Source organism: Hemitrygon akajei, chromosome 11 (assembly GCF_048418815.1).
Source record: "Hemitrygon akajei chromosome 11, sHemAka1.3, whole genome shotgun sequence".
NCBI lineage: Eukaryota > Metazoa > Chordata > Chondrichthyes > Myliobatiformes > Dasyatidae > Hemitrygon > Hemitrygon akajei.
This window is the reverse complement of record NC_133134.1, coordinates 3,806,737-3,830,949: the sequence shown is the minus strand read 5'-3', so window position 1 is coordinate 3,830,949 and position 24,213 is coordinate 3,806,737. Positions and strand designations below refer to the sequence as shown.

Here is a 24,213-nt window from a genome sequence, read left to right as displayed (position 1 = left end):
GTGGGAGGGGTGGGGCCAGTTTTTGGATTCGGGTTGATTTATCACGTGTACGTTGATACCTACAGTGAAATGTGTCGTTTGTTTTAACAACCGACACAACCCAAGGATGAGCTGGGCCAGCCTGCACGTATCACCACACATTCCAACACCAACGTAGCAGCTCCACAATGATCAGCAGAACAACAAGAAAGCAGCTTTCCCATACTCCCACCACTTCACACACACAGGCTGGCCTTCAACCCCGACACGGGACCAATATTGTGATGTTCAGTGTGGGTTTTTTGTTGGATTAAAGTCTTACAAACACCTTAGGACACTGTTATATTATGGTTGTAGTTTTAATCAAGTTATTGTTTTGCCCAGTCTCCTCTCTTATCTAAAAAAGGGGAAAGAATTGGGCGCTTGGTGGTTCAAGCTCTAACAGGCAGATTGCTATTGATAGCGTACTGAATATCAGTCTCTCCCAGCGGCCCCAGCTCTCCGATCAACGGGCAGAATGGAAGTGTCTCTGTCTGCAGCTGTGGCCAGGGCTGGTTCCCTTGTGGAGTTGGTGGCCCACAGTGTTTCAAGGTATCTGTACTCCATTCACAGTGCAATATCCCAGAGGGAGGAATGGTCCCCAAATCCTTATACCAGTCCGAGGAAACGCTGGATAATACGGATCACATCCGACTCTGGACAGAAACCATTTACCAGTCTGCCAACATTTTCAAAGGAGCTCCACATGAGGTAAATTCTCCCAGTCATTCATGGCTTGTGGCTATTTCATGTTACCCCTACAGAATAAACTCTGTTCTGTTTTATTAAGAATAAATGTTATTCATAGAATCTGCAGAAATATAAGTTTACTCATATGCCACTGTTCACATTACAAACCTAATCACTGATATAAAATATATCTACATAAACACAAGCAATTCTGCAGATGCAGGAAATCCAGAGCAACACACCAAATGCTGGAGTCAGGCCTGATGAAACATCGACTGTTTATTCCCCTCCATAGGTACCACCGGACCTGTTGAGTTCCTCCAGCGTTTCGTGCTTCATGTCTAATGATGCTGATGTTCTGTGACCTATGTTTTCAGTCCCAGTGGGTCCAATGGCCACAGAGTCCTCAACTCTGCTCCTTTGTGGTGTCTGCACTGCTCTCCAAAGTACGTGGGCTGCTTTTGGAACTGGAGAACCTGAGGATTTGAGCAGAACAAAGCCACTGAACTGATGACTGCTAAGTTATCAATGAGGAGATTTGGCTCAATAAGCTCTGACACCCAATTGGAAATGGTTTATTATTATCACGTGTACAGAGATACAGTGAAGAGCTTACCTTTCATACTGTTCTTGCAAATCCATTAATTGCACAGTGCATTCTGTTAGAGCAACTGTAAACAGCAATAGTGTGCAGAATAAAGTCTAACAGATATAGAGAAAGTGCAGTGCAGGCAGACAACAGGTCAAAGTCAAACGTGAGCACAAGTCGTGAGGAACCATTCAATAGTCTGATAACAGTGGGGCTGAGGCTGTCCCTGACCCTGGTGGTCTGTGCTTTTAGGCCAATGGGAGAGGGAAGAGGGAATGTTGGAGTGAGCGGATCTTTACAGGAGACAAGCTAAAGCAGAATGCAACGTTCCAGTTACGGAGGAAGTAAAAGATGATAAGGAGCCAGTTTGTGAGGTCCTTGAGCCTGGTGGTCTGTGCTTTCAGGCTTTTGTACCTTCACACAATATAGGTTTGCACCCCACATGGGAAGGTGTGTTGCCTCTGGTCCTGCTCTCAGTTCTGTGCTGGCCTGTTTTGCAGAAGGTGATTGAGATTCTAGAACCCACATCGGTCATCACCTGGGACTTCGACATACTGAAGGGTGACGTGGTGTTCAACATCTTCCATTCCAAGCAACCATTGCTGGCCCATGGCAGGGACCCGGCTGGCTCGATCGGTGCCTTTGCTGTCGGCAACAACGTGCAGCTGATAGACAGGAGCTGGGTGCTGGGGAAGGACTTCAGCTCTGTGGAGTCACCACTCGTCTGCCGCGAGGGAGAGAGCATCCAGGTCTGTCACACTCAGCATGTATTGTGCTTCACTCCGCCTTGACAAGCAACAAACTCTTGTCTTGGAATTTGCAGCTGGAGCTCAAATTTGGTCTGTTTGTTTGTTTATTTATTCATCCATCCATCCATTTATGTAACTATTTATTTATTCACTTATTTAGAGATACAGCATGGAACAGGCCCATCTGCCCAACAATACGTGCTGCCCAGCAGTCCACCTATTTAACCCTAGCTTAATCACAGGACAATTTACAATGACCAGTTAACCTGCTAACCTGAACGTCTTTGGACTGTGGGAGGAAACCGGAGCACCTGGAGGAGACCCATGTGCTCATGGGAAAGCCATACAAAATTCTTGCAGAACGTTGGAATTGAACTGTGAACTCCGATGCCCCAAGCTGTAATAGTGAATTTTCACCCTGATGGGAGGGTGGGGAAGAATGACCGTGGTAGGAGGGTTCTTGATTATTTTGGCTGCTTTACTAAGGCAACAGGAAGTATAGACAGAGTCTGTGGAGGGGAGGCTGGTTACTGTGCTGAGCTGAGATCTGTCCACAACTCTGTGCAGTTTCTTGTGGTCACAGGGAGAGCAGTAGCCAAAGCAGGTGTGGCATCCGTAGATCGGGGTCTGATTTGTCGAGAGTCTTCACTGCAAGCAGGATTTCCGATAGCTAACCATTTAAATTCTAATCCCTGTTCCCATTTCAGCATGTTGGTCCATGGCATCCTCTTCTGCCAATCTCAGATTGGAGGAGCAACACCTCATACGGTATTCTGTTTGGGTAGCCTCCAACTGATGGCATAAACATTGATTTTTCCAACATCTCGTATCTTCCCCCTCCCCTCTTCTTTCATTCCACTATGGCACCCTTCTTACCTCCTCTCTTCTCCTCACCTGCCTATCACCTCCCCCTGGTGCCCTTCCTGTCTCCCATTTCCTTCTCCTATCAGATTCCTCCTTCTCAGGACCTTTACCTTTTCCACCACTTCCCACACAGCTTCTAACTTCTGCCACTCATGTTTTTACCTATCACCTTCCAGCTAGCCTTTCTTTCTCTCCTCACCTTCTTCTTCTGGCATCTTCCCCCTTCCTTTCCAGTCTTGATGAAGGGTCTCAACCCGAAAAGTCGACTGTTCAGATGTTTAATGTCTTCCGCAGGAGCGAGCTTTCAGAATGTCCAGTGTGGACATGTTTGATCTTATTCCCTTTAGATGGGAGGGGTATGGTCCAGGTCCAGGTCAATAGGGTTAGGCAGATTCATAGTTCGGTATGGACTAGAGGAAATGAAAGGTCTGTTTCTGTGCTGTAGTGTTCTGTGACTCCAAGTGAAAAAACACTTAGGCAGAGTTTCTACAGTAGTTAAAAACAGGTTAAGAAAGTGTGTACTAGGCTTATATTCCCCACACTCTGGGGAATCAAAACTGAAAAATAAGGAGGTATCAGGAGGATCAAATGGGTGTTTTGCATCAATCCTCTTCTCAGAGGATGCAATTGAGGAAGCAACTCGGGGAAATGGTTGGATGTGCTTTGCTGGAGCTGTGGATGAGAACTCCCTGGGTAAATGGTAAATTGGTTAATTATTGTCACATGTACCAAGGTACCGTGAAAAGTGTTGTTTAGCATGCATTCCAAACAGATCATTTCATCACATCCCATCAGTGCCTCAAGGTAATACAAGGTAAACAATAACAGAATACAGAATAATGTGTTACAGTTACCATAAGACCATGAGATATAGGAGCAGAATTAGGCCATTTGGCCCATCAAGTCTGCTCCTCCATTTCACCATGGCTGATCCAGTTTTCCTCTCAGCCCCAATCACCTGCCTTCTCCTCGTATCCCTTCATGCCCTGACCAATCAAGAAGCTATCAACCTCTTCCTTCAATATACATAAAGACTTGATCTATAGCTGACTGTGGCAAAGAATTCCACAGATAGACCACTCTCTGACTAAAGAAATTCCTTCTCGTCTCCGAACTAAAAGGATGTCCCTCAGTTCTGAGACTGTGTCCTCTGGTCTTAGACTCTCTCACCACAGGAAACATCTTCTCCACATCCACTCAAGGCCTTCCACCATTCAATAGGTTTCAATGATATGTTCACGTGAACACAGGCCCAGAACCATCAAACGCTCTTCACATGACAAGCCATTCAATCCTGAAAACATTTTCATGAACCTCCTTTGAACCCTCTCCAGTTTCAGCACATCCTTTCTAAGGGGTGCAAACCTTCTCACAATAGTCCAAGTGAGACCTCACCAATGCTTTATCAACACTACATCCTTGCTTTTATATTCTAGTCCTCTTGAAATGAATGCTAACATCGCATTTGCCTTCCTCACCACAGACTCAACCTGCAAATTAACCTTTAGGGAATTCTGCACAAAGACTCCCGAGTCCTTTTGCGCCTTAGTTTTTTGTATTTTCTCTCCATTTAGAAAATTGTCAACTCTTTCATTTCTTCTACCAAAATGCATGACCATACATGTCCCATCACCATATTCCAGAAAAAAGAGAAAATGTAATGCAGATAGACAATAAGACGCAAGGTCATAATAATAGAACATAGAATAGTACAGCACATTACAGGCCCTTTGGCCCATAATGTTGTGCTGACCCTCAAATCCTGCCTTCCATATAACCCCCCACCTTAAATTCCTCCATATACCTGTCTAGTAGTTTCTTAAACTTCACTAGTGTACCTGCCTCCACCACAGACTCAGGCAGTGCATTCCACGCACCAACCACTTTCTGAGTGAAAAACCTTCCTCTAATATCCCCCTTGAACTTCCCTCCCCTTACCTTAAAGCCATGTCCTCTTGTACTGAGCAGTGGTGCCCTGGGGAAGAGGCGCTGGCTGTCCACTCTGTCTATTCCTCTTAATATCCTGTACACCTCTATCATATCTCCTCTCCTTCTCTCCAAAGAGTAAAGCCCTAGCTCCCTTAATCTCTGATCATAATCCATACTCTCTAAACCAGGCAGCATCCTGGTAAATCTCCTCTGTACCCTTTCCAATGCTTCCACATCCTTTCTATAGTGAGGCGACCAGAACTGAACACAGTACTCCAGGTGTGGCCTAACTAGAGTTTTATAGAGCTGCATCATTACATCGCGTCTCTTAAACTCTATCCCTCGACTTATGAAAGCTAACACTCCATAAGCTTTCTTAACTACCTGTGAGGCAACTTTCAGGGATCTGTGGACATGTACCCCCAGATCCCTCTGCTCCTCCACACTACCAAGTATCCTGCCATTTACTTTGTACTCTGCCTTGGAGTTTGATCCTTGTGGGACACCACTAGTCACAACCCTCCAATCCCTCCACTACGACCCTCTGCCTTCTGCAGGCAAGCCAATTCTGAATCCACCTGGCCAAATTTCCTTGGATCCCATGCCTACTGGCTTTTTGAATAAGCCTACCATGAGGAACCTTGTCAAATGCCTTACTAAAATCCATGTAGATCACATCCACTGCACTACCCTCATCTATATGCCTGGTCACCTCCTCAAAGAACTCTATCAGGCTTGTTAGGCATGATCTGCCCTTCACAAAGCCATGCTGACTGTCCCTGATCAGACCATGATTCTCTAAATGCCCATAGATCCTATCTCTAAAAATCTTTTCCAACAGCTTTCCCACCACAGACGTAAGGCTCACTGGTCTATAATTACCTGGACTATCCCTACTACCTTTTTTGAACAAGGGGACAACATTCGCCTCCCTCCAATCCTCCGGTACCATTCCCGTGGACAACGAGGACGTAAAGATCCTAGCCAGAGGTTCAGCAATCTCTTCCCTTGCCTCGTGGAGCAGCCTGGGGAATATTCCATCAGGCCCCGGGGACTTATCCGTCCTAATGTATTTTAACACCTCCTCTCCCTTAGTATCAACATGCTCCAGAACATCAACCTCACTCATATTGTCCTCACCGTCATCAAGTTCCCTCTCAGTGGTGAATACCGAAGAGAAGTATTCATTGAGGACCTCGCTCACTTCCACAGCCTCCAGGCACATCTTCCCACTTTTATCTCTAATCGGTCCTACCTTTACTCCTGTCATCCTTTTGTTCTTCATATAATTGAAGAATGCCTTGGGGTTTTCCTTTACCCTACTCGCCAAGGCCTTCTCGTGCCCCCTTCTTGCTCTTCTCAGCCCCTTCTTAAGCTCCTTTCTTGCCACCCTATATTCCTCAATAGACCCATCTGATCCTTGCTTCCTAAAGCTCATGTATGCTGCCTTCTTCCACCTGACTAGATTTTCCGCTTCACTTGTCACCCATGGTTCCTTCACCCAACCATTCTTTATCTTCCTCACCGGGACAAATTTATCCCTAACATCTTGCAAGAGATCCTTAAACATCGACCACATGCCCATAGTACATTTCCCTGCAAAAACATCATCCCAATTCACACCCGCAAGTTCTAGCCTTATTGCCTCATAATTTGCCCTTCCCCAATTAAAAATTTTCCTGTCCTCTTTGATTCTATTCTTTTCCATGATAATGCTAAAGGCCAGGGAGCGGTGATCACTTACCCCCAGATGCCCACCCACTGACAGATCTGTGACCTAACCCGGTTCGTTACCTAATACTAGATCTAGTATGGCATTCCCCCTAGTCGGCCTGTCGACATACTGTGACAGGAATCCATCCTGGACACACTTAACAAACTCTGCCCCATCTAAACCCTTGGAACTAATCACGTGCCAATCAATATTAGGGAAGTTAAAGTCACCCATGATAACAACCCTGTTATTTTTGCACCTTTCGAAAATCTGCCTCCCAATCTGCTTATTATTATTACCTATAATAACAAGTACTTTATTGATCCAGAGTAGGAAATTAATTAATTACAGCAGCAACATTTAAAAACACACTTAGCAATAATAAATAATCATATTAACTATTAATAAAGTACAGAATAATATACACAATAATAGTTTAACACTGCAATAATAATGTATGAAATAACAAAGCAGAGACTGTTGTACTATGATGTGTGTTCTCCTGTTGCACAGAGATGAACTGTTGTACATGCTTATTGCATTTGGTAGGAGAGATTTGACAGCAGAGCTGAATGAGTCTGTTCAAAAGGGTGCTCCACAATTTATTCAGTAGGTCATGGAGAGGATGTGTCTGATCGTCCATAATGGATAAAGTTCATTAGTGACCTCCTTTCCACCATTAACTCAAAAGAGTCCAGGTTGTAGCCAAGGACAGATCCAGCCTTTTTGATGTGTTTATAGCAAGGTAGATAATGAAGTGCCAATCAGATCATACTAGGGATCCATTCAATGTTCTTATAACGGAATAGAAGCTGTGTTATGGGCTTTCACATTTTCTGAGAAGGGAGAATATTCAGGGTGGGAAGGGTCTTTGATGAACCTTGGTCCATCCTGCCTTACAAGAGATAGCTACTGTACTTTTAGTTAGCCGACATTCCCCAGGCTGGGGAAAAGTTCCATTATAATGTGTATGTTATAAAGTGACAAATTCAGGTGAAGTGTCTCGGCCCAAAACAGCGACTGACTTTTCCATCCTAGATGCTGTCTGACCCACCGAGTTCCTGCAGCTGTTCATCTGTATTTCTAGTTCCTTGCCTCTATTATAAAGGGAGTTTCACCGGAAAGGTGCTGTCCTTGCATTGGGAGTTCTCTGCTCTTTGCCATTTGATAGACATGAGTTTTGTGTTCCAGGACATGGATTAAGCATGGTCTATTACTATAACTGTTCTATAATTGGAATTTAATGCTTCTCATTCTGCCTAAACAATGGCTCAGGATTTAATGAAGTGAAAAATTCTCTTCTAGATTCCAAACTCATTTTTCACTTTGGGTATTAGATGAATCCTCACTGATCGTTTTCTCATGAATATTTAAACCCTTCAGTTCACTCTCTGTGGAGCTTGTTTTTGCTTTCGAGCCAAGCATTGGACTGTCACCCCCACCATGCATTTATGTAATGTGTTTGATGAATGGAAACATCGGGGGGTGGGGGGGGGGGGGGAGGGAGCAAACAAATGTTGATGTTGGGAAGGAATTTGGGGGGGTGGAGTTTAAGGACCCTCCTACAGAACTGAGAGGTTTGGGGAAGGTCTGCCCTCAATTTACCCTCTCCCCCCCCTTTAGATCATATGACATAGGAACAGAATTAGGTCATTCAAACCATAGAGTCTGCTCTATCATTCCATCATAGCTGGTTTATTTTCCCTCTCAAACCCACATACCCAATGACTTGGCCTCCACAGCTGCCCGTGGCAAAGAATTCCATAGATTCACCACTCTGGCTAAAGAAATTCCTCCTAATCTGTGTTCTAAATAGACCCTGTATTCTGGTAGGAAACATCCTCTCCACATCCATACTATCTAGGCCTTTCAATATTCAGTAAGTTTCAATGAGATTGCCCCCTTATCCTTCTGAACTCTGGCAAGCGTAGGTCCAGAGCCGTCAGGCGTTCTCATATGTTAATCCTTTCATTCCTGAATCATTCTCATGAACCTCCTTTGAATCCTCTCCAATGCCACCATATCCTTTCTTAGATAAGAGGCCCAAAACTGCTCACCATAGTCTAAATGTAGTTTGACCAATATCTTATAAAGCCTCAACATTACATCCTTGCTGTATATATTCTGGTCCCTTCAAAATGAATACTAACATTGCATTTGCATTCCTTATCACTGACTCAACCTGCAAGTTAGTCTTGAAGGAATTCTGCACGAGGACTTTGTACCTCTGATTTTTGAATTTTTTCCGTTTAGAAAATAGTCTGATTTATTCTCCTTTGCTTGGAGTTGCCAGCCTCTGAAGCATGGCATGAACCAGCTAGCTGAGGTAAGGTGGTTTTGGCTGGGGATCTCAGATGCACTGTTTGTCTGTCCACAGGGCTCACATGTGACCCGCTGGCCTGGCTCCTACATCCTACAGTGGAAGATGTTGACACCAAGCCCATGCAACTCCAATCTCCCTCGTGTTGATGACGTCTTAGCCAGCCTGCAGGTTTCCTCCTACAAGTGTAAAATTATGTTCTACACTGAAGTACTGGCATCAGAGGACTTCAGGTGAGTGAGAGATGAGGGTAAATCCTCCCTCTGTAATCCAGCCCCATGGCAGGACTGAACACCTCTGGACGGGGGTGTTTGATGGGGTATTCCTCCCTCTGTAATCCAGCCCCACGGCAGGACTGAACACCTCTAGATGGGGGTGTTTGATGGGGTATTCCTCCCTCTGTAATCCAGCCCCACGGCAGGACTGAACACCTCTGGATGGGGGTGTTTGATGGGGTATTCCTCCCTCTGTAATCCAGCCCCACGGCAGGACTGAACACCTCTGGATGGGGTATCCCTCTGTAATCCAGCCCCACGGCAGGACTGAACACCTCTGGATGGGGGTGTTTGATGGGGTATTCCTCCCTCTGTAATCCAGCCCCACGGCAGGACTGAACACCTCTGGATGGGGTATCCCTCTGTAATCCAGCCCCACGGCAGGACTGAACACCTCTGGATGGGGGTGTTTGATGGGGTATTCCTCCCTCTGTAATCCAGCCCCACGGCAGGACTGAACACCTCTGGATGGGGTATCCCTCTGTAATCCAGCCCCACGGCAGGACTGAACGCCTCTGGATGGGGGTGTTTGATGGGGTATTCCTCCCTCTATAATCCAGCCCCACAGCAGGACTGAACACCTCTGGATGGGGTATCCCTCTGTAATCCAGCCCCACGGCAGGACTGAACGCCTCTGGATGGGGGTGTTTGATGGGGTATTCCTCCCTCTGTAATCCAGCCCCACGGCAGGACTGAACGCCTCTGGATGGGGGTGTTTGATGGGGTATTCCTCCCTCTATAATCCAGCCCCACGGCAGGACTGAACACCTCTGGATGGGGGTGTTTGATGGGGTATTCCTCCCTCTGTAATCCAGCCCCACGGCAGGTCTGAACACCTCTAGATGGGGGTATTTGATGGGGTATTCCTCCCTCTGTAATCCAGCCCCACAACAGGACTGAACACCTCTGGATGGGGGTGTTTGATGGGGTATTCCTCCCTCTGTAATCCAGCCCCACAACAGGACTGAACACCTCTGGATGGGGGTGTTTGATGGGGTATTCCTCCCTCTGTAATCCAGCCCCACAACAGGACTGAACACCTCTGGATGGGGGTGTTTGATGGGGTATTCCTCCCTCTGTAATCCAGCCCCACAACAGGACTGAACACCTCTGGATGGGGGTGTTTGATGGGGTATTCCTCCCTCTATAATCCAGCCCCACGGCAGGACTGAACACCTCTGGATGGGGGTGTTTGATGGGGTATTCCTCTGTAATCCAGCCCCACAACAGGACTGAACACCTCTGGATGGGGGTGTTTGATGGGGTATTCCACCCTCTGTAATCCAGCCCCACGGCAGGACTGAACACCTCTGGATGGGGTATTCCTCTGTAATCCAGCCCTATGGCAGGACTGAACACCTCTGGATGGGGGTGTTTGATGGGGTATTCCTCCCTCTGTAATCCAGCCCCACGGCAGGACTGAACGCCTCTGGATAGGGGTGTTTGATGGGGTATTCCTCCCTCTATAATCCAGCCACACGGCAGGACTGAACACCTCTGGATGGGGGTGTTTGATGGGGTATTCCTCCCTCTGTAATCCAGCCCCACGGCAGGTCTGAACACCTCTAGATGGGGGTGTTTGATGGGGTATTCCTCCCTCTGTAATCCAGCCCCACAACATGACTGAACACCTCTGGATGGGGGTGTTTGATGGGGTATTCCTCCCTCTATAATCCAGCCCCACGGCAGGACTGAACACCTCTGGATGGGGGTGTTTGATGGGGTATTCCTCTGTAATCCATCCCCACGGCAGGACTGAACACCTCTGGATGGGGGTGTTTGATGGGGTATTCCTCCCTCTGTAATCCAGCCCCACGGCAGGTCTGAACACCTCTAGATGGGGGTGTTTGATGGGGTATTCCTCCCTCTGTAATCCAGCCCCACAACAGGACTGAACACCTCTAGATAGGGGTGTTTGATGGGGTATTCCTCCCTCTATAATCCAGCCCCACAGCAGGACTGAACACCTCTGGATGGGGTATCCCTCTGTAATCCAGCCCCACGGCAGGACTGAACGCCTCTGGATGGGGGTGTTTGATGGGGTATTCCTCCCTCTGTAATCCAGCCCCACGGCAGGACTGAACGCCTCTGGATGGGGGTGTTTGATGGGGTATTCCTCCCTCTATAATCCAGCCCCACGGCAGGACTGAACACCTCTGGATGGGGGTGTTTGATGGGGTATTCCTCCCTCTATAATCCAGCCCCACGGCAGGACTGAACGCCTCTGGATGGGGGTGTTTGATGGGGTATTCCTCCCTCTATAATCCAGCCCCACGGCAGGACTGAACACCTCTAGATGGGGGTGTTTGATGGGGTATTCCTCCCTCTGTAATCCAGCCCCACAACAGGATTGAACACCTCTAGATAGGGGTGTTTGATGGGGTATTCCTCCCTCTGTAATCCAGCCCCACGGCAGGACTGAACACCTCTGGATGGGGGTGTTTGATGGGGTATTCCTCCCTCTGTAATCGAGCCCCACAACAGGACTGAACACCTCTGGATGGGGGTGTTTGATGGGGTATTCCTCCCTCTGTAATCCAGCCCCACAACAGGACTGAATACCTCTGGATGGGGGTGTTTGATGGGGTATTCCTCCCTCTGTAATCCAGCCCCACAACAGGACTGAACACCTCTGGATGGGGTGTTTGATGGGGTATTCCTCCCTCTGTAATCCAGCCCCACAACAGGACTGAACACCTCTGGATGGGGGTGTTTGATGGGGTATTCCTCCCTCTATAATCCAGCCCCACAACATGACTGAACACCTCTGGATGGGGGTGTTTGATGGGGTATTCCTCTGTAATCCAGCCCCACAACAGGACTGAACACCTCTGGATGGGGGTGTTTGATGGGGTATTCCTCCCTCTGTAATCCAGCCCCACGGCAGGACTGAACACCTCTGGATGGGGTATTCCTCTGTAATCCAGCCCTATGGCAGGACTGAACACCTCTGGATGGGGTTGTTTGAAGGGGTATTCCTCCCTCTATAATCCAGCCACACGGCAGGACTGAACGCCTCTGGATGGGGGTGTTTGATGGGGTATTCCTCCCTCTGTAATCCAGCCCCACGGCAGGACTGAACGCCTCTGGATGGGGGTGTTTGATGGGGTATTCCTCTGTAATCCAGCCCCACAAAAGGACTGAACACCTCTGGATGGGGGTGTTTGATGGGGTATTCCTCCCTCTGTAATCCAGCCCCACGGCAGGACTGAACACCTCTGGATGGGGTATTCCTCTGTAATCCAGCCCTATGGCAGGACTGAACACCTCTGGATGGGGTTGTTTGAAGGGGTATTCCTCCCTCAATAATCCAGCCACACGGCAGGACTGAACGCCTCTGGATGGGGGTGTTTGATGGGGTATTCCTCCCTCTGTAATCCAGCCCCACGGCAGGACTGAACGCCTCTGGATGGGGGTGTTTGATGGGGTATTCCTCCCTCTATAATCCAGCCCCACGGCAGGACTGAACACCTCTGGATGGGTGTGTTTGATGGGGTATTCCTCCCTCTATAATCCAGCCCCACGGCAGGACTGAACGCCTCTGGATGGGGGTGTTTGATGGGGTATTCCTCCCTCTATAATCCAGCCCCACGGCAGGACTGAACACCTCTAGATGGGGGTGTTTGATGGGGTATTCCTCCCTCTGTAATCCAGCCCCACAACAGGATTGAACACCTCTAGATAGGGGTGTTTGATGGGGTATTCCTCCCTCTGTAATCCAGCCCCACAGCAGGACTGAACACCTTTGGATGGGGGTGTTTGATGGGGTATTCCTCCCTCTGTAATCGAGCCCCACAACAGGACTGAACACCTCTGGATGGGGGTGTTTGATGGGGTATTCCTCCCTCTGTAATCCAGCCCCACAACAGGACTGAACACCTCTGGATGGGGGTGTTTGATGGGGTATTCCTCCCTCTGTAATCCAGCCCCACAACAGGACTGAACACCTCTGGATGGGGGTGTTTGATGGGGTATTCCTCCCTCTATAATCCAGCCCCACGGCAGGACTGAACACCTCTGGATGGGGGTGTTTGATGGGGTATTCCTCTGTAATCCAGCCCCACAACAGGACTGAACACCTCTGGATGGGGGTGTTTGATGGGGTATTCCTCCCTCTGTAATCCAGCCCCACGGCAGGACTGAACACCTCTGGATGGGGTATTCCTCTGTAATCCAGCCCTATGGCAGGACTGAACACCTCTGGATGGGGTTGTTTGATGGGGTATTCCTCCCTCTGTAATCCAGCCCCACGGCAGGACTGAACGCCTCTGGATAGGGGTGTTTGATGGGGTATTCCTCCCTCTATAATCCAGCCCCACGGCAGGACTGAACACCTCTGGATGGGGGTGTTTGATGGGGTATTCCTCCCTCTGTAATCCAGCCCCACGGCAGGTCTGAACACCTCTAGATGGGGGTGTTTGATGGGGTATTCCTCCCTCTGTAATCCAGCCCCACGGCAGGACTGAACACCTCTGGATGGGGGTGTTTGATGGGGTATTCCTCCCTCTATAATCCAGCCCCACGGCAGGACTGAACACCTCTGGATGGGGTATTCCTCTGTAATCCAGCCCCACAACAGGACTGAACACCTCTGGATGGGGGTGTTTGATGGGGTATTCCTCCCTCTGTAATCCAGCCCCACGGCAGGACTGAACGCCTCTGGATGGGGTATTCCTCTGTAATCCAGCCCTATGGCAGGACTGAACACCTCTGGATGGGGTATTCCTCTGTAATCCAGCCCCACAACAGGACTGAACACCTCTGGATGGGGGTGTTTCATGGGGTATTCCTCCCTCTGTAATCCAGCCCCACGGCAGGACTGAACGCCTCTGGATGGGGTATTCCTCTGTAATCCAGCCCTATGGCAGGACTGAACACCTCTGGATGGGGTATCCCTCTGTAATCCAGCCCCACGGCAGGACTGAACAGCTCTGGATGGGGTATTCCTCAGTAATCCAGCCCCACGGCAGGACTGAACGCCTCTGGATGGGGTATTCCTCTGTAATCCAGCCCTATGGCAGGACTGAACACCTCTGGATGGGGTATCCCTCTGTAATCCAGCCCCACGGCAGGACTGAACACCTCTGGATGGGGTATTCCTCTGTAATCCAGCCCCACGGCAGGACTGAACACCTCTGGATGGGGTATTCCTCTGTAATCCAGCCCCACGGCAGGACTGAACACCTCTGGATGGGGTATTCCTCTGTAATCCAGCCCCATTGCAGGACTGAACACCTCTGGATGGGGTATCCCTCTGTAATCCAGCCCCACGGCTGGACTGAACACCTCTGGATGGGGTATTCCTCTGTAATCCAGCCCCATGGCAGGACTGAACACCTCTGGATGGGGTATTCCTCTGTAATCCAGCCCCACAACAGGACTGAACACCTCTGGATGGGGTATTCCTCTGTAATCCAGCTCCACAACAGGACTGAACACCTCTGGATGGGGTATCCCTCTGTAATCCAGCCCCACGGCAGGACTGAATACCTCTGGATGGGGTATCCCTCTGTAATCCAGCCCCACGGCAGGACTGAACACCTCAGGACAAGTAGCCTGGACCAAGAAGACATAGGAACTCAATTTGGCCATTTGGCAAGTCAAGTCTGCTTCATTATTCCATCATGGCTGATTTATTATCCCTCTCAATCGCATTCTGCTGCCTTCTCCCTGTAATCTTTGATGCCCTTAATAATCAAGAACCTATCAATGTCTGCTTTAAATATACCCAAAGGCTTGGCATCCAGAGCTTTCTGTGGCAATGAATTCTGCAGATTCAGCACCCTCTGGTCCTAGACTCCCCCACTATTGGAAAAGTCCTCTCCACATCCACTCCAGTGAGTACAGGCCCAGAGCCATCAAAAGCACCTCATACATTAACCCTTTCATTCCTAGAATCATTCTCCTGACCCTCTCCAATATCTTCTCTTAGATATGAGACCCAAAACTGCTCACTTTACTCCCAAGTGCAGTCTGACCCCTGAGGTACAAGCCCAGTTACCCAACCACAATAGTAACACCAAAACTGCACTTAAAACTGGACAAACAGCAGCTGTGCAGACCTTCTACTCACCCACACATTATCTGTGCTTAACAACGGCCCCCGTGTCAGGTCTCTGGTTCAATAAATGTAAGGAGAGAAGACAAAAAGAGGCTGGAATGAGTGGGATTAGAGAGGGACGAGGGAGTAGAGTGGAGAGGGACGAGGGGAACAAGGGACTCGAGTGGAGAGGGACGAGAGGGACGAAGGAGTGGAGAGGATGGGGGGACTCGAGTGGAGAGGGACAAAAGGGACGGGAGTAGAGAGGGTGGTGAGAGACTCGGGAGGGGAGAGGGTCGAGAGGGATGAGCGTGGAGTGGAGAGGGACGAGAGAGACTCGGGAGTGGAGTTCCCATATCCCCGTATGCCCTGACCAATGAAGAATCTATCAACCTTTGCCTTAAATATAAAGACTTGGCCTCCACAGCTGCCTGTGGCAAAGAATTCCAGATTCACCACCCTCTGGCTAAAGAAATTCCCCCTCATCTCTGTTCAAAAAGGACAGCCCTCCATTCTGAGGCTGTGCGCTCTGGACTTAAGGCTCTCCCATCATAGGAAACATTCTCTCCACATCCACTCTATCAAGGCCTTTCACCATTCGATAGGTTTCACTGAGGTCACCCCCATTCTTCTGAATTCCAGTGAATACAGGCCCAGAGCCATCAGACGCTCTTCGTATGACAAGCCATTCAATCCTGGAATCATTTTTGTGAACCCCCTTTGAACCCTCTCCAGTTTCAGCACATCCTTTCTAAGATATGGAGCCATATGTGCTCACAATACTCCAAGTGAGGCTTCACCAGTGCTTTATAAAGTCTCAACATTACATCCTTGCTTTTATATTCTAGTCCTCTTGAAATGAATGCTAACACCGCATTTGCCTCCGTCACCACAGACTCAACCTGCAAATTAACATTTAGGGAATCCTGCACAAGGACTCCCAAGTCCCCTTGCACCTCTTTTTTTGTATTTTCTCTCCATTTAGAAAATAGTCAATCCTTTCATTTCTTCTACCAACGTGCATGACCACACACTTCCCGACACGGTATTCCATCTGCCACTTCTTTACCCGTTCTAATCGGTTTAAGTCCTTCTGTAGTCTTTCTACTTCCTCAAAATTACCTGCTCCTCCACCTGTCTTCATATCATCTGCAAACTTTGCAACAAAGCCGTAAATTCCATCATTCAAATCACTGGCATAAAAGATAAAAAGAATCGTCCCAACACAGACCCCTGTGGAACACCACTAGTCACTGGCAGCCAAACAGAAAAGGATCCCTTAATTTCCACTCTTTGCCTCCTGCCAATCAGCCACTGCTTTATCCATGCTAGAATCTTTCCTGTAACACCATAGACTCATAGCTTATTAGGCAGCCTCATGTGGTACCTTGTCAAAGGCCTTTTGAAAATCCAAGTACACAACATCATCTGATTCTCCTTTGTCTATCTTGCTTGTTATTTCTTCACAGAATTCCAACAGATTTGTCAGGGAGGATTTTCCCTTGAGGAAACCATGCTGACTAAGGCCTACTTTATCATGCGCCTCTAAGTACCCTGAGACCTCATCCTTACTAATCAACTCCAACATCTTCCCAACCACTGAAATCAGACTAACTGGCCTATAGTTTCCTTTCTTCTGCCTCTCTCCCTTCCTGAACTGTGGAGTGACATTTGCAATTTTTTCAGTCTTCTGGAACCATTCCAGAGTCTACTGATTCTTGAAAGATCATTACCAATGCCTCCACAATCTCTTCAGTCACCTCTTTCAGAACCCTGGGGTGACCACCATCTGGTCCAGGTGACTTATCTACCTTCAGACCTTTCAGTTTCCCAAGAACCTTCTCTCTAGTAATGGTAACTTCACACAATTCATGACCTCTAACACCATACTGTTAGTGTCTTCTACAGTGAAGACTGATGCAAAATACTTACTCAGTTTGTCCACTGTATCCTTGTCTTCCATTACTATCTCTCCAGCATCGTTTTTCAGTGGTCCAATATCCACTCTTGCTTTTTTTATACACTTTATGGTATCCTCTTTAACATTACTGGCTACCTTACTTTTGTATTCCATCTTTAACTTTTTTTAAAAAACTTTTTTTATTGTGTTTTCAAATAGTTACAGAATAAAAGTGTATGAAAAAGAAAATATGTTACCCATCCCCCCTTAACCCCTCCCCCCTAACATCCCTATAGAAAAAAAAAGAAAGAAGAAAAAAAAAGGAATGCCTGGATGTTGGAGGATCCCCACATGCTCCATGGAGTTCGTAATAACTTTAGTGTATATATTTATTTCTTTCCCCAAGTAACCAATTATTTCATCTTCGGAGCACCTATATATTTAGTCCTATCTTTTGTAAATAAGGGCGCCAAATTTTCAAAAATGTTTCATATTTATCTCTTAAATTATAAGTAATTTTTTCAAGTGGAATACAGCCATAAATTTCTTTCTTCCAACGATCTATACTTAAATATGTATCCAATTTCCAAGTAACTGCAATAGCCTTTTTGGCTACTGCCAATACAATTTTTATAAATTCTTTCTGATATTTATTCAATTTGGATATCGGTTTTATCCCTTCAATATCACCTAGTAAAAGTAATATTGGATTATGTGGAAGTTGTATTCCAATAATTTTTTACATCAATTATATATTACACCACAAAAAATAAATAAATTAAACCCAAATTTATCTGATCAGTGTTTCTGATGTAACCAAGAAATTGGTACTTTTTTACATTCTACTTGGCCTTGTTCTAAAATTCAACCTTTTTGGACAAATTTAAGAGTTTTCATCTTTAACTTCTTAATGACTTTTTTAGTTGCCTTCTGATGGTATTTAAAAACTTCTCACTAATTTTTGCTCTATTATATCCACTCTCTTTGGCTTTGATTTACTTCTCTTGTTAGCCATGGTTGTGCCATATTGCCTTTAGAATACTTCCTCCTCTTTCAAATGTTTATGTGCTCTGCCTTCTGAATTGCTTCCAGAAGTTCCAGCCATTACTATTCTGCCATCATTCTTTTCCAGTCAGTTCTGGCCAACTCCTCTCTCATGCCTCTGTAATTCCCTTTAATTTCAGTGTAATACTGATACATCTGACTTTAGCTTCTCCTCCTCAAATTTCAGGGTGAATTCGATCATATTGTGATCACTTTCCCCTAGGGTTCTTTTACCTGAAGCTCGCTAATTAATTCTGGTTCATTACACAACACCCAATCCAGAATAGCTGATTCCTGGTGGACTCAACCACAAGCTGCTCTAAAAAGAACCATCTTACAGACATTCTAGAAAATCCCCCTCTTGGAATCTAGTACCAACCTGATTTTCCCAATCCCCCTGCATATCGAAGTCCCCCATGACTATTGTAACATAGAAAATGCATTCTAAAAATGCTATCTCCCATTGTAATTTGTAGGCCACATCCTTACTACTGTCTGGGGTCTGTGTACAACTCCCATCAGGGTCCTTTTACCCTTGCAGTTAGCTCTATCCACAATAGTTCAACATCTTCCAACCCCATGTCACCTCTAATGATTTAAATTCATTTTTTACCAACAGAGGAATGCCCCCCCTCTGCCTTCCTGTCTGTCTTTTTGATACAATGTGTATCCTTGGATATGAAGCTCCCAGCTATAATCTTCTTTCAGCCATGATTCCGTGATGCCTCCAACATCATACATGCCAATCTGTAACTGTGCTGCAAGTTACCTTATTCCGTATACTGAGCACATTCAAATATAACAACCACAGTCCTGTATTCACGCTTTCCGATTGTGTCTTTGATGTTGTAACTCATCACGTTGACTGCAATTTTGCCCTATCAACAGCGTCTCTTCACTAAACAATGCCTCTAAACCAGCCACCTCATCTCCAGCACTATCATCCGCCTTTCCTGATATTTCTTGCATTGAAATATACGCAGTTCAGGATATTAGTCACACCATGTTCAACCTCATGATTTCTGACTTTACCAACATTTGCCTTCACAAACTCTCCACTGACTGTTCTGGCACTCTGGTTCCCATCCCCCTGCAACTCTAGTTAAACCCCACTGTGCAGCATTAACAAACCCTCCTTCTAGGATATTAGTCCCCCTCCAGTTCAAGTGCAAACTATCCCATCTGTACAAATCCCAGCTTCCCTGGAAGAGAGCCCAATGTTGCAGAAATCTTATGCCCTTCTTCCTACACCAGCTTCTTTAAACTGTATCATCTTCCTAGTTTTGGCCTCACTAACACGTAGCACAGGTAGCAATCCTGAGATCACAACCCTGGATATCCTGCTCTTTAATTTAGCACCTAACTCCCTATGCAGAACCTCGTCACTTGTCCTTGTCGACCATGTCATTGGTACCTACGTGGACCATGACTGTTCACCCTCCCACTCGCTACCCGTGCCACAGATCTGGCACCTGGGAGGCAACATATCATTCTCGCCCACAGAACCTCCTGTCTGTTCTCCTAACTAACGAATCCCCTATCACCACAGCGTGCCTCTTCTCCCCCCTTCCCTTCTGAGTTGCAGAGCCAGACTCAGTGCCAGTGACCCGACCACTGTGACTTTCCTCTGTTAGGTCAACCCTGCCAACAGAATCCAAAGTGTTGTTGAAGGGGTACCCTGCACTGGCTCCTTAACCCCTTTCTGCTTCCTGACTGTCACCCAGTCTCCTGCACCTTGGGTGTAACTACCTCTCTATATGTCCTATCTATCACCCCCTCAGTCTCCTGAGTGATCTGGAATTCACCCAGTTCCCATGCAAATTGTTAGAAGCTGCAGCTGGATGAACTTCTCGCAGTTGCAGTCGTTAGGAACACTGCCTTCCCACATCCTGCAAGTATGTTTGAGGTGGTGGGTTAGCGAAGGGAGGAAAGGAGCTTGATTTGCTGCTGTTGTGTGTTGGCACGACTGTGTGGTGACATGTGGGCCGCCCCGGCACATCCTTAGGTCATCTTGATGGTTAACATAATTGATGCATTTTACAGTATAGTTTGACGTACATGAGTCTGATCAATAATTCTGAATCTTTGCAGGGGCTCCATGTCCAGTCTCGAGTCCTGTCATAGCGGCTTCTCGCAGCTCAGTGCCGCCACTACCTCGTCTAGCCAGTCGCACAGCAGCTCCCTCATCTCCAGGTAGGGGCCCTGCTGATGGCGACATGAGGAAAGCTAACTACCTCAGGGTCAGGTGGCTCCAACACGCTCCACGCCAGTCCAACCCTCACACTCGTGTGTTTACAATGGTTGGGGACGGGACATCTAGTGACTTCGGCCTCTCCAGTCGTATATGTCACACTCCAGGCTGAATGGGTGCAGTGGACGACTTCAGCACATCCTTGCCCTGCTCAGGTGTTGTTTGTCCAACACCAAGGCACTTCACAACTCACCCACTCGTCAGGGACAAACTGTTCCGCTACACTTAACATAGAATACCCAAGGGCAAAATGCTGGAGGAGCTCAGCAGGTCAGGCAGCATCTGTGGAAAGGAATTCCCCTCCGTAGATACTGCCTGACCTGCTGAATTCCTCCAGTACTGTGTGTGTATTGCTCTGAACTTCCAGTATCTATAGAATCTCTTATGTTTGATATTGAATACTCATTCATTTTTCAGCCACTTGTCTGATTGGGAGAACTCAGCTGTGTAACAATTCCAACTGGTTCCCACTGATCCTATCCATACTCACTCCTCTCTCCCCCATTACCACTTTATCAGGGATGATCTACCTCTCTTTGGAAGGTGATGTGCTGGCTTGTTAAATCCACTTGCCCAACTATCAGACTCTCTCTGTGCTGAATAAAGTGGCTTCACTTTTTAACTTCAGATCCTTTTGTGATCTTGTTTATCACACTCCCAACTATTTCCACTGGAATCCAGTCCATTTGTGAGTTCTGTCTGAGTCTGGAACACCAGGAATCTAGTTATGGGCACACAGATGCTGTATGCAAATTTATGAAAACTGGTTTCTAGTGTGTGCAGACCTGGGGCCTCTCCATTTCAAAGCCTGTCTCATTTATCCAGGCCAGCATTGAATCTATGAGCTTTGCCCTAGCCTTCATGAGAACCGAACTGCAGTTGCATCTGGTGCCGTCACTGCTTACCACAGTGCTCTTTACTTCCTGATTCATATGATGGATTTTAAATGCACAGCTCTGTCACTTTATTTTGTATCAATCCCTTTGACCTTTGTGGCTGATGACTGCTACAGCCATGGGGTAAACCCTGGCCGCTTTTCCAAGGAAAACTCATCCACAGTGGCAGGAGGCGAAGGGGTGGTTTGTTAATTCCCCTCCCCATGGTTAGTTTCTCTGCTGAGGACTTTAGACATCTTGAGCACCCCCCATGTTAATTTGATTTCCTGCTACAGGGATATAGCTGCTGTGTAGTGGATGGTGGGATCCTCCACATAATAATTACCATCAGGCCTTGAGTTTACAGAGAGAGCATATGGCAGGCACATTGCAATGAGAATATTGTGAAATGGGTACTGAGTGATTGTTTAAAAACCTGGCAGAGTTTAATTTTGGGAAAGAGGAGGCTGACTCCAGATCATCTGTATGACAGTGAGCTCTTATCTGAATGCGTTGTGATCACCGCTTCTGGGGTATGTCACTGATTTTCATTTTTCGGTGCAATTGTCTAACCCATTTAAATCTCATTAATGTTTTTAACTTTGTACTGTAAAGTAAGGTTTTATTTATTGGAATTACAGCTTTATAAAAAATATGCAAATTTAATATTTATGTGGTGAACTCTTGTTTTAGTAAATTATACAAACGTGGGCAAGGCCTCCTGCTTCCCCTTTCATTGTCTGACAGCCCGGGGACTGAACCGCCTTGTTCAGTCCGCCCTGTTCCTGTCCGCCCCGTTCCTGTCCGCCTTGTTCAGTCCGCCCTGTTCCTGTCCGCCCCGTTCCTGTCCGCCTTGTAGTTGGTGGGACAGCTTCATGCATTTGGATGGGGAGATGGCGGGTGCCTGAAACTGTTGATGAGATGTGGCAGGATTGTCTTACTGGAACTTGCTGACTTTTTCACCGGATCTGGTTCCTTATCTTAAGATCATAAGTAGGCCATTTGGCTTATTCCATCACAGCTAATTTATTTTCTCTTTACAACCCCATTCTCACGCTTCCTCCCCATAACCTTTGATGCCCTGACTAATCAAGAACCTATCAACCTCTGCTTTAAATACACTCAATTACGTCCTCCATAGCTGTCTGTGGCAATGAATTCCATAGATTCACCACCCTCTGGCTAAAGAAATACCTCATCTCTGTTCTAAATAAGACATCCCTCTATTTTGAGGCCATTCCCTCTGGTCCTAGGCTCCACACAGGAAACATCCTCTCCATGTCCAGACTATCTAGGTCTTATCCTTTAACCCCTGACAAGGGTGAGGGCAACACCATCTGACAGCCTAACTCTGACCATCCCACACAGATCCTGGTGCCCTGCCCTGCAACATCATGGGACGAAGGATGATTTTATTCCATAATTAACCTATTCCTGGCAGTGAGAGAGGTTTACACTAACCTGTGCTCTAGCAGCCCTGCTTCCTTATAACCTCAAGCAGCACAAAGTTCAAACAACAGGGCCTCTAATTTCTCTGTGATGATCGCATTCAGTGGGGCTTTGAGACGTGGATAAAACGCGATCGATTTAAGCTCCTGGGGGAATGATATTTGAAACTCGGAACGGTTGGTCTGTAAACTGATCGCTCCCTCAGATGTGTTTCTGTGACACCAGATCCTGTTCAAAAGGTTGTGAGCGGTGTTTCCTTCCACTCTGAATGTCACCCAGGCCTGGGAATGAACTGGAACGCTGGGTGCAATTGGCCATTAACAAGCACTGTTAATTTTGTAAAGATGGAGATAAATCTCTTTGTTTCTGGAACATTCTGTCCATTGTTTGAAATGACAAGATAAGAGGAATGAAGTCCAATCAGTGTGACGTGCAGGGCAGGGAGCCAATGACCCACGGCCAAATCGAAGGTTAAAAGCTGGGACTGTGTCTGCTCTCCCGCAGCACCACACACAGAGAAACCATAGTTACACAACAGACAAAACGTTCTTTTTACTGAGGATTTAAACGTGCCCAGTGGTGTGAGAAGTCATTGCCAGTCAGTAGGTTGGGTTCAAAGCTGCCGCCCAGTCCTGCCACTCCTGGAGCAGCAGGGGAGTTCAGTATGAGGGGATTTCCTAAATCCCGGGACCAAGATTCCTCGGGCTCAGCGGTCCTTGCCGAGTATACACACAGACGGCCAGATGACACTAACCCACCTCTGCCAACACAGGAAACGTGGTCGCTCAGGGCTCTCAGCTTCCACTGCAGTTCAGTCACTCACTGCCTCATGTCACACCATCCAGATCTGCATTTACAGGCCACCAGTACTGTCCCCGGGACCCACTGGCTCCTCCTGGTAATGGCACAGAACTGCTCCCCTCTGGGTCCTGCCCGTGGAGGGGCCCACCTACTCTGAGCAGATTCCGAGGTTCTTCTTGAGGTTTTCCATCAGCAGGAGGTTCTGCAGAGCCAGCCGGCGGCATTCGGCGTCGGGATCATTCTCTGCAACGTCTGGGGAGGGAGGGAGGGAGAGAGAGGGAGAATGAATCTGCAGCAGGTGTGGCTGTGGCGCTGAGGCCAGAGAGTCACGGTATAGTGCAGTGCTACAACACCACCTACCTAGGCACCTTCAGAAATGGGCAGAGTGTAGAGCAGAGAATGCAAAAATTTATTTATTTTATATTTATCTGTTCTATTTATTTATTCTCAATCCTTTATTAAAAAATCTATATTTATTTAAAGATACAGCATAGTAACAGGCCCTACTGGCTGTATGAGCCTGCGCTGCCCAATTATCCCCTTGTAACCTATTAACTGGCACATACTTGGACTGGAAACACCAGGAAGAAAGCCAGTCACAGTGAGAATTGAACCTGGGTCACTGGGGCTTTAATAGTGTTGCATCTCTATGGTCACAGGGAAGCCAGCCGTCCTTCTGGCGGTCAAAGTTGATGGTGTGTGACT

The 24,213-nt window shown here is 47.2% G+C and overlaps 2 protein-coding genes across 4 annotated transcripts in view; one reads left to right on the top strand and one right to left on the bottom strand.

Annotated features, from left to right (window-relative positions):
- LOC140735238 (SEC14-like protein 5) overlaps positions 1-21,874 on the top strand; it is a 58,149-nt gene extending 36,275 nt beyond the window's left edge. The window contains exons 14-17 of one of the 3 annotated variants that reach the window (XM_073060066.1): positions 592-729; positions 1,798-2,046; positions 8,931-9,106; positions 20,224-21,874. In XM_073060066.1, coding sequence (XP_072916167.1) covers positions 592-729; positions 1,798-2,046; positions 8,931-9,106; positions 20,224-20,329 — 669 coding nt within the window. In that variant the 3' untranslated portion in view covers positions 20,330-21,874. The remainder of the gene's footprint in view (positions 1-591; positions 730-1,797; positions 2,047-8,930; positions 9,107-20,223) is intronic. The other 2 variants (XM_073060065.1, XM_073060067.1) reach the window with 2 other exon arrangements.
- A 1,360-nt stretch (positions 21,875-23,234) lies between these two features.
- telo2 (TEL2, telomere maintenance 2, homolog (S. cerevisiae)) overlaps positions 23,235-24,213 on the bottom strand; it is a 45,159-nt gene continuing 44,180 nt past the window's right edge. The window contains exon 21 of the mRNA XM_073060064.1: positions 23,235-23,760. Within this exon, the coding sequence (XP_072916165.1) occupies positions 23,657-23,760 (104 nt within the window). The 3' untranslated portion in view covers positions 23,235-23,656. The remainder of the gene's footprint in view (positions 23,761-24,213) is intronic.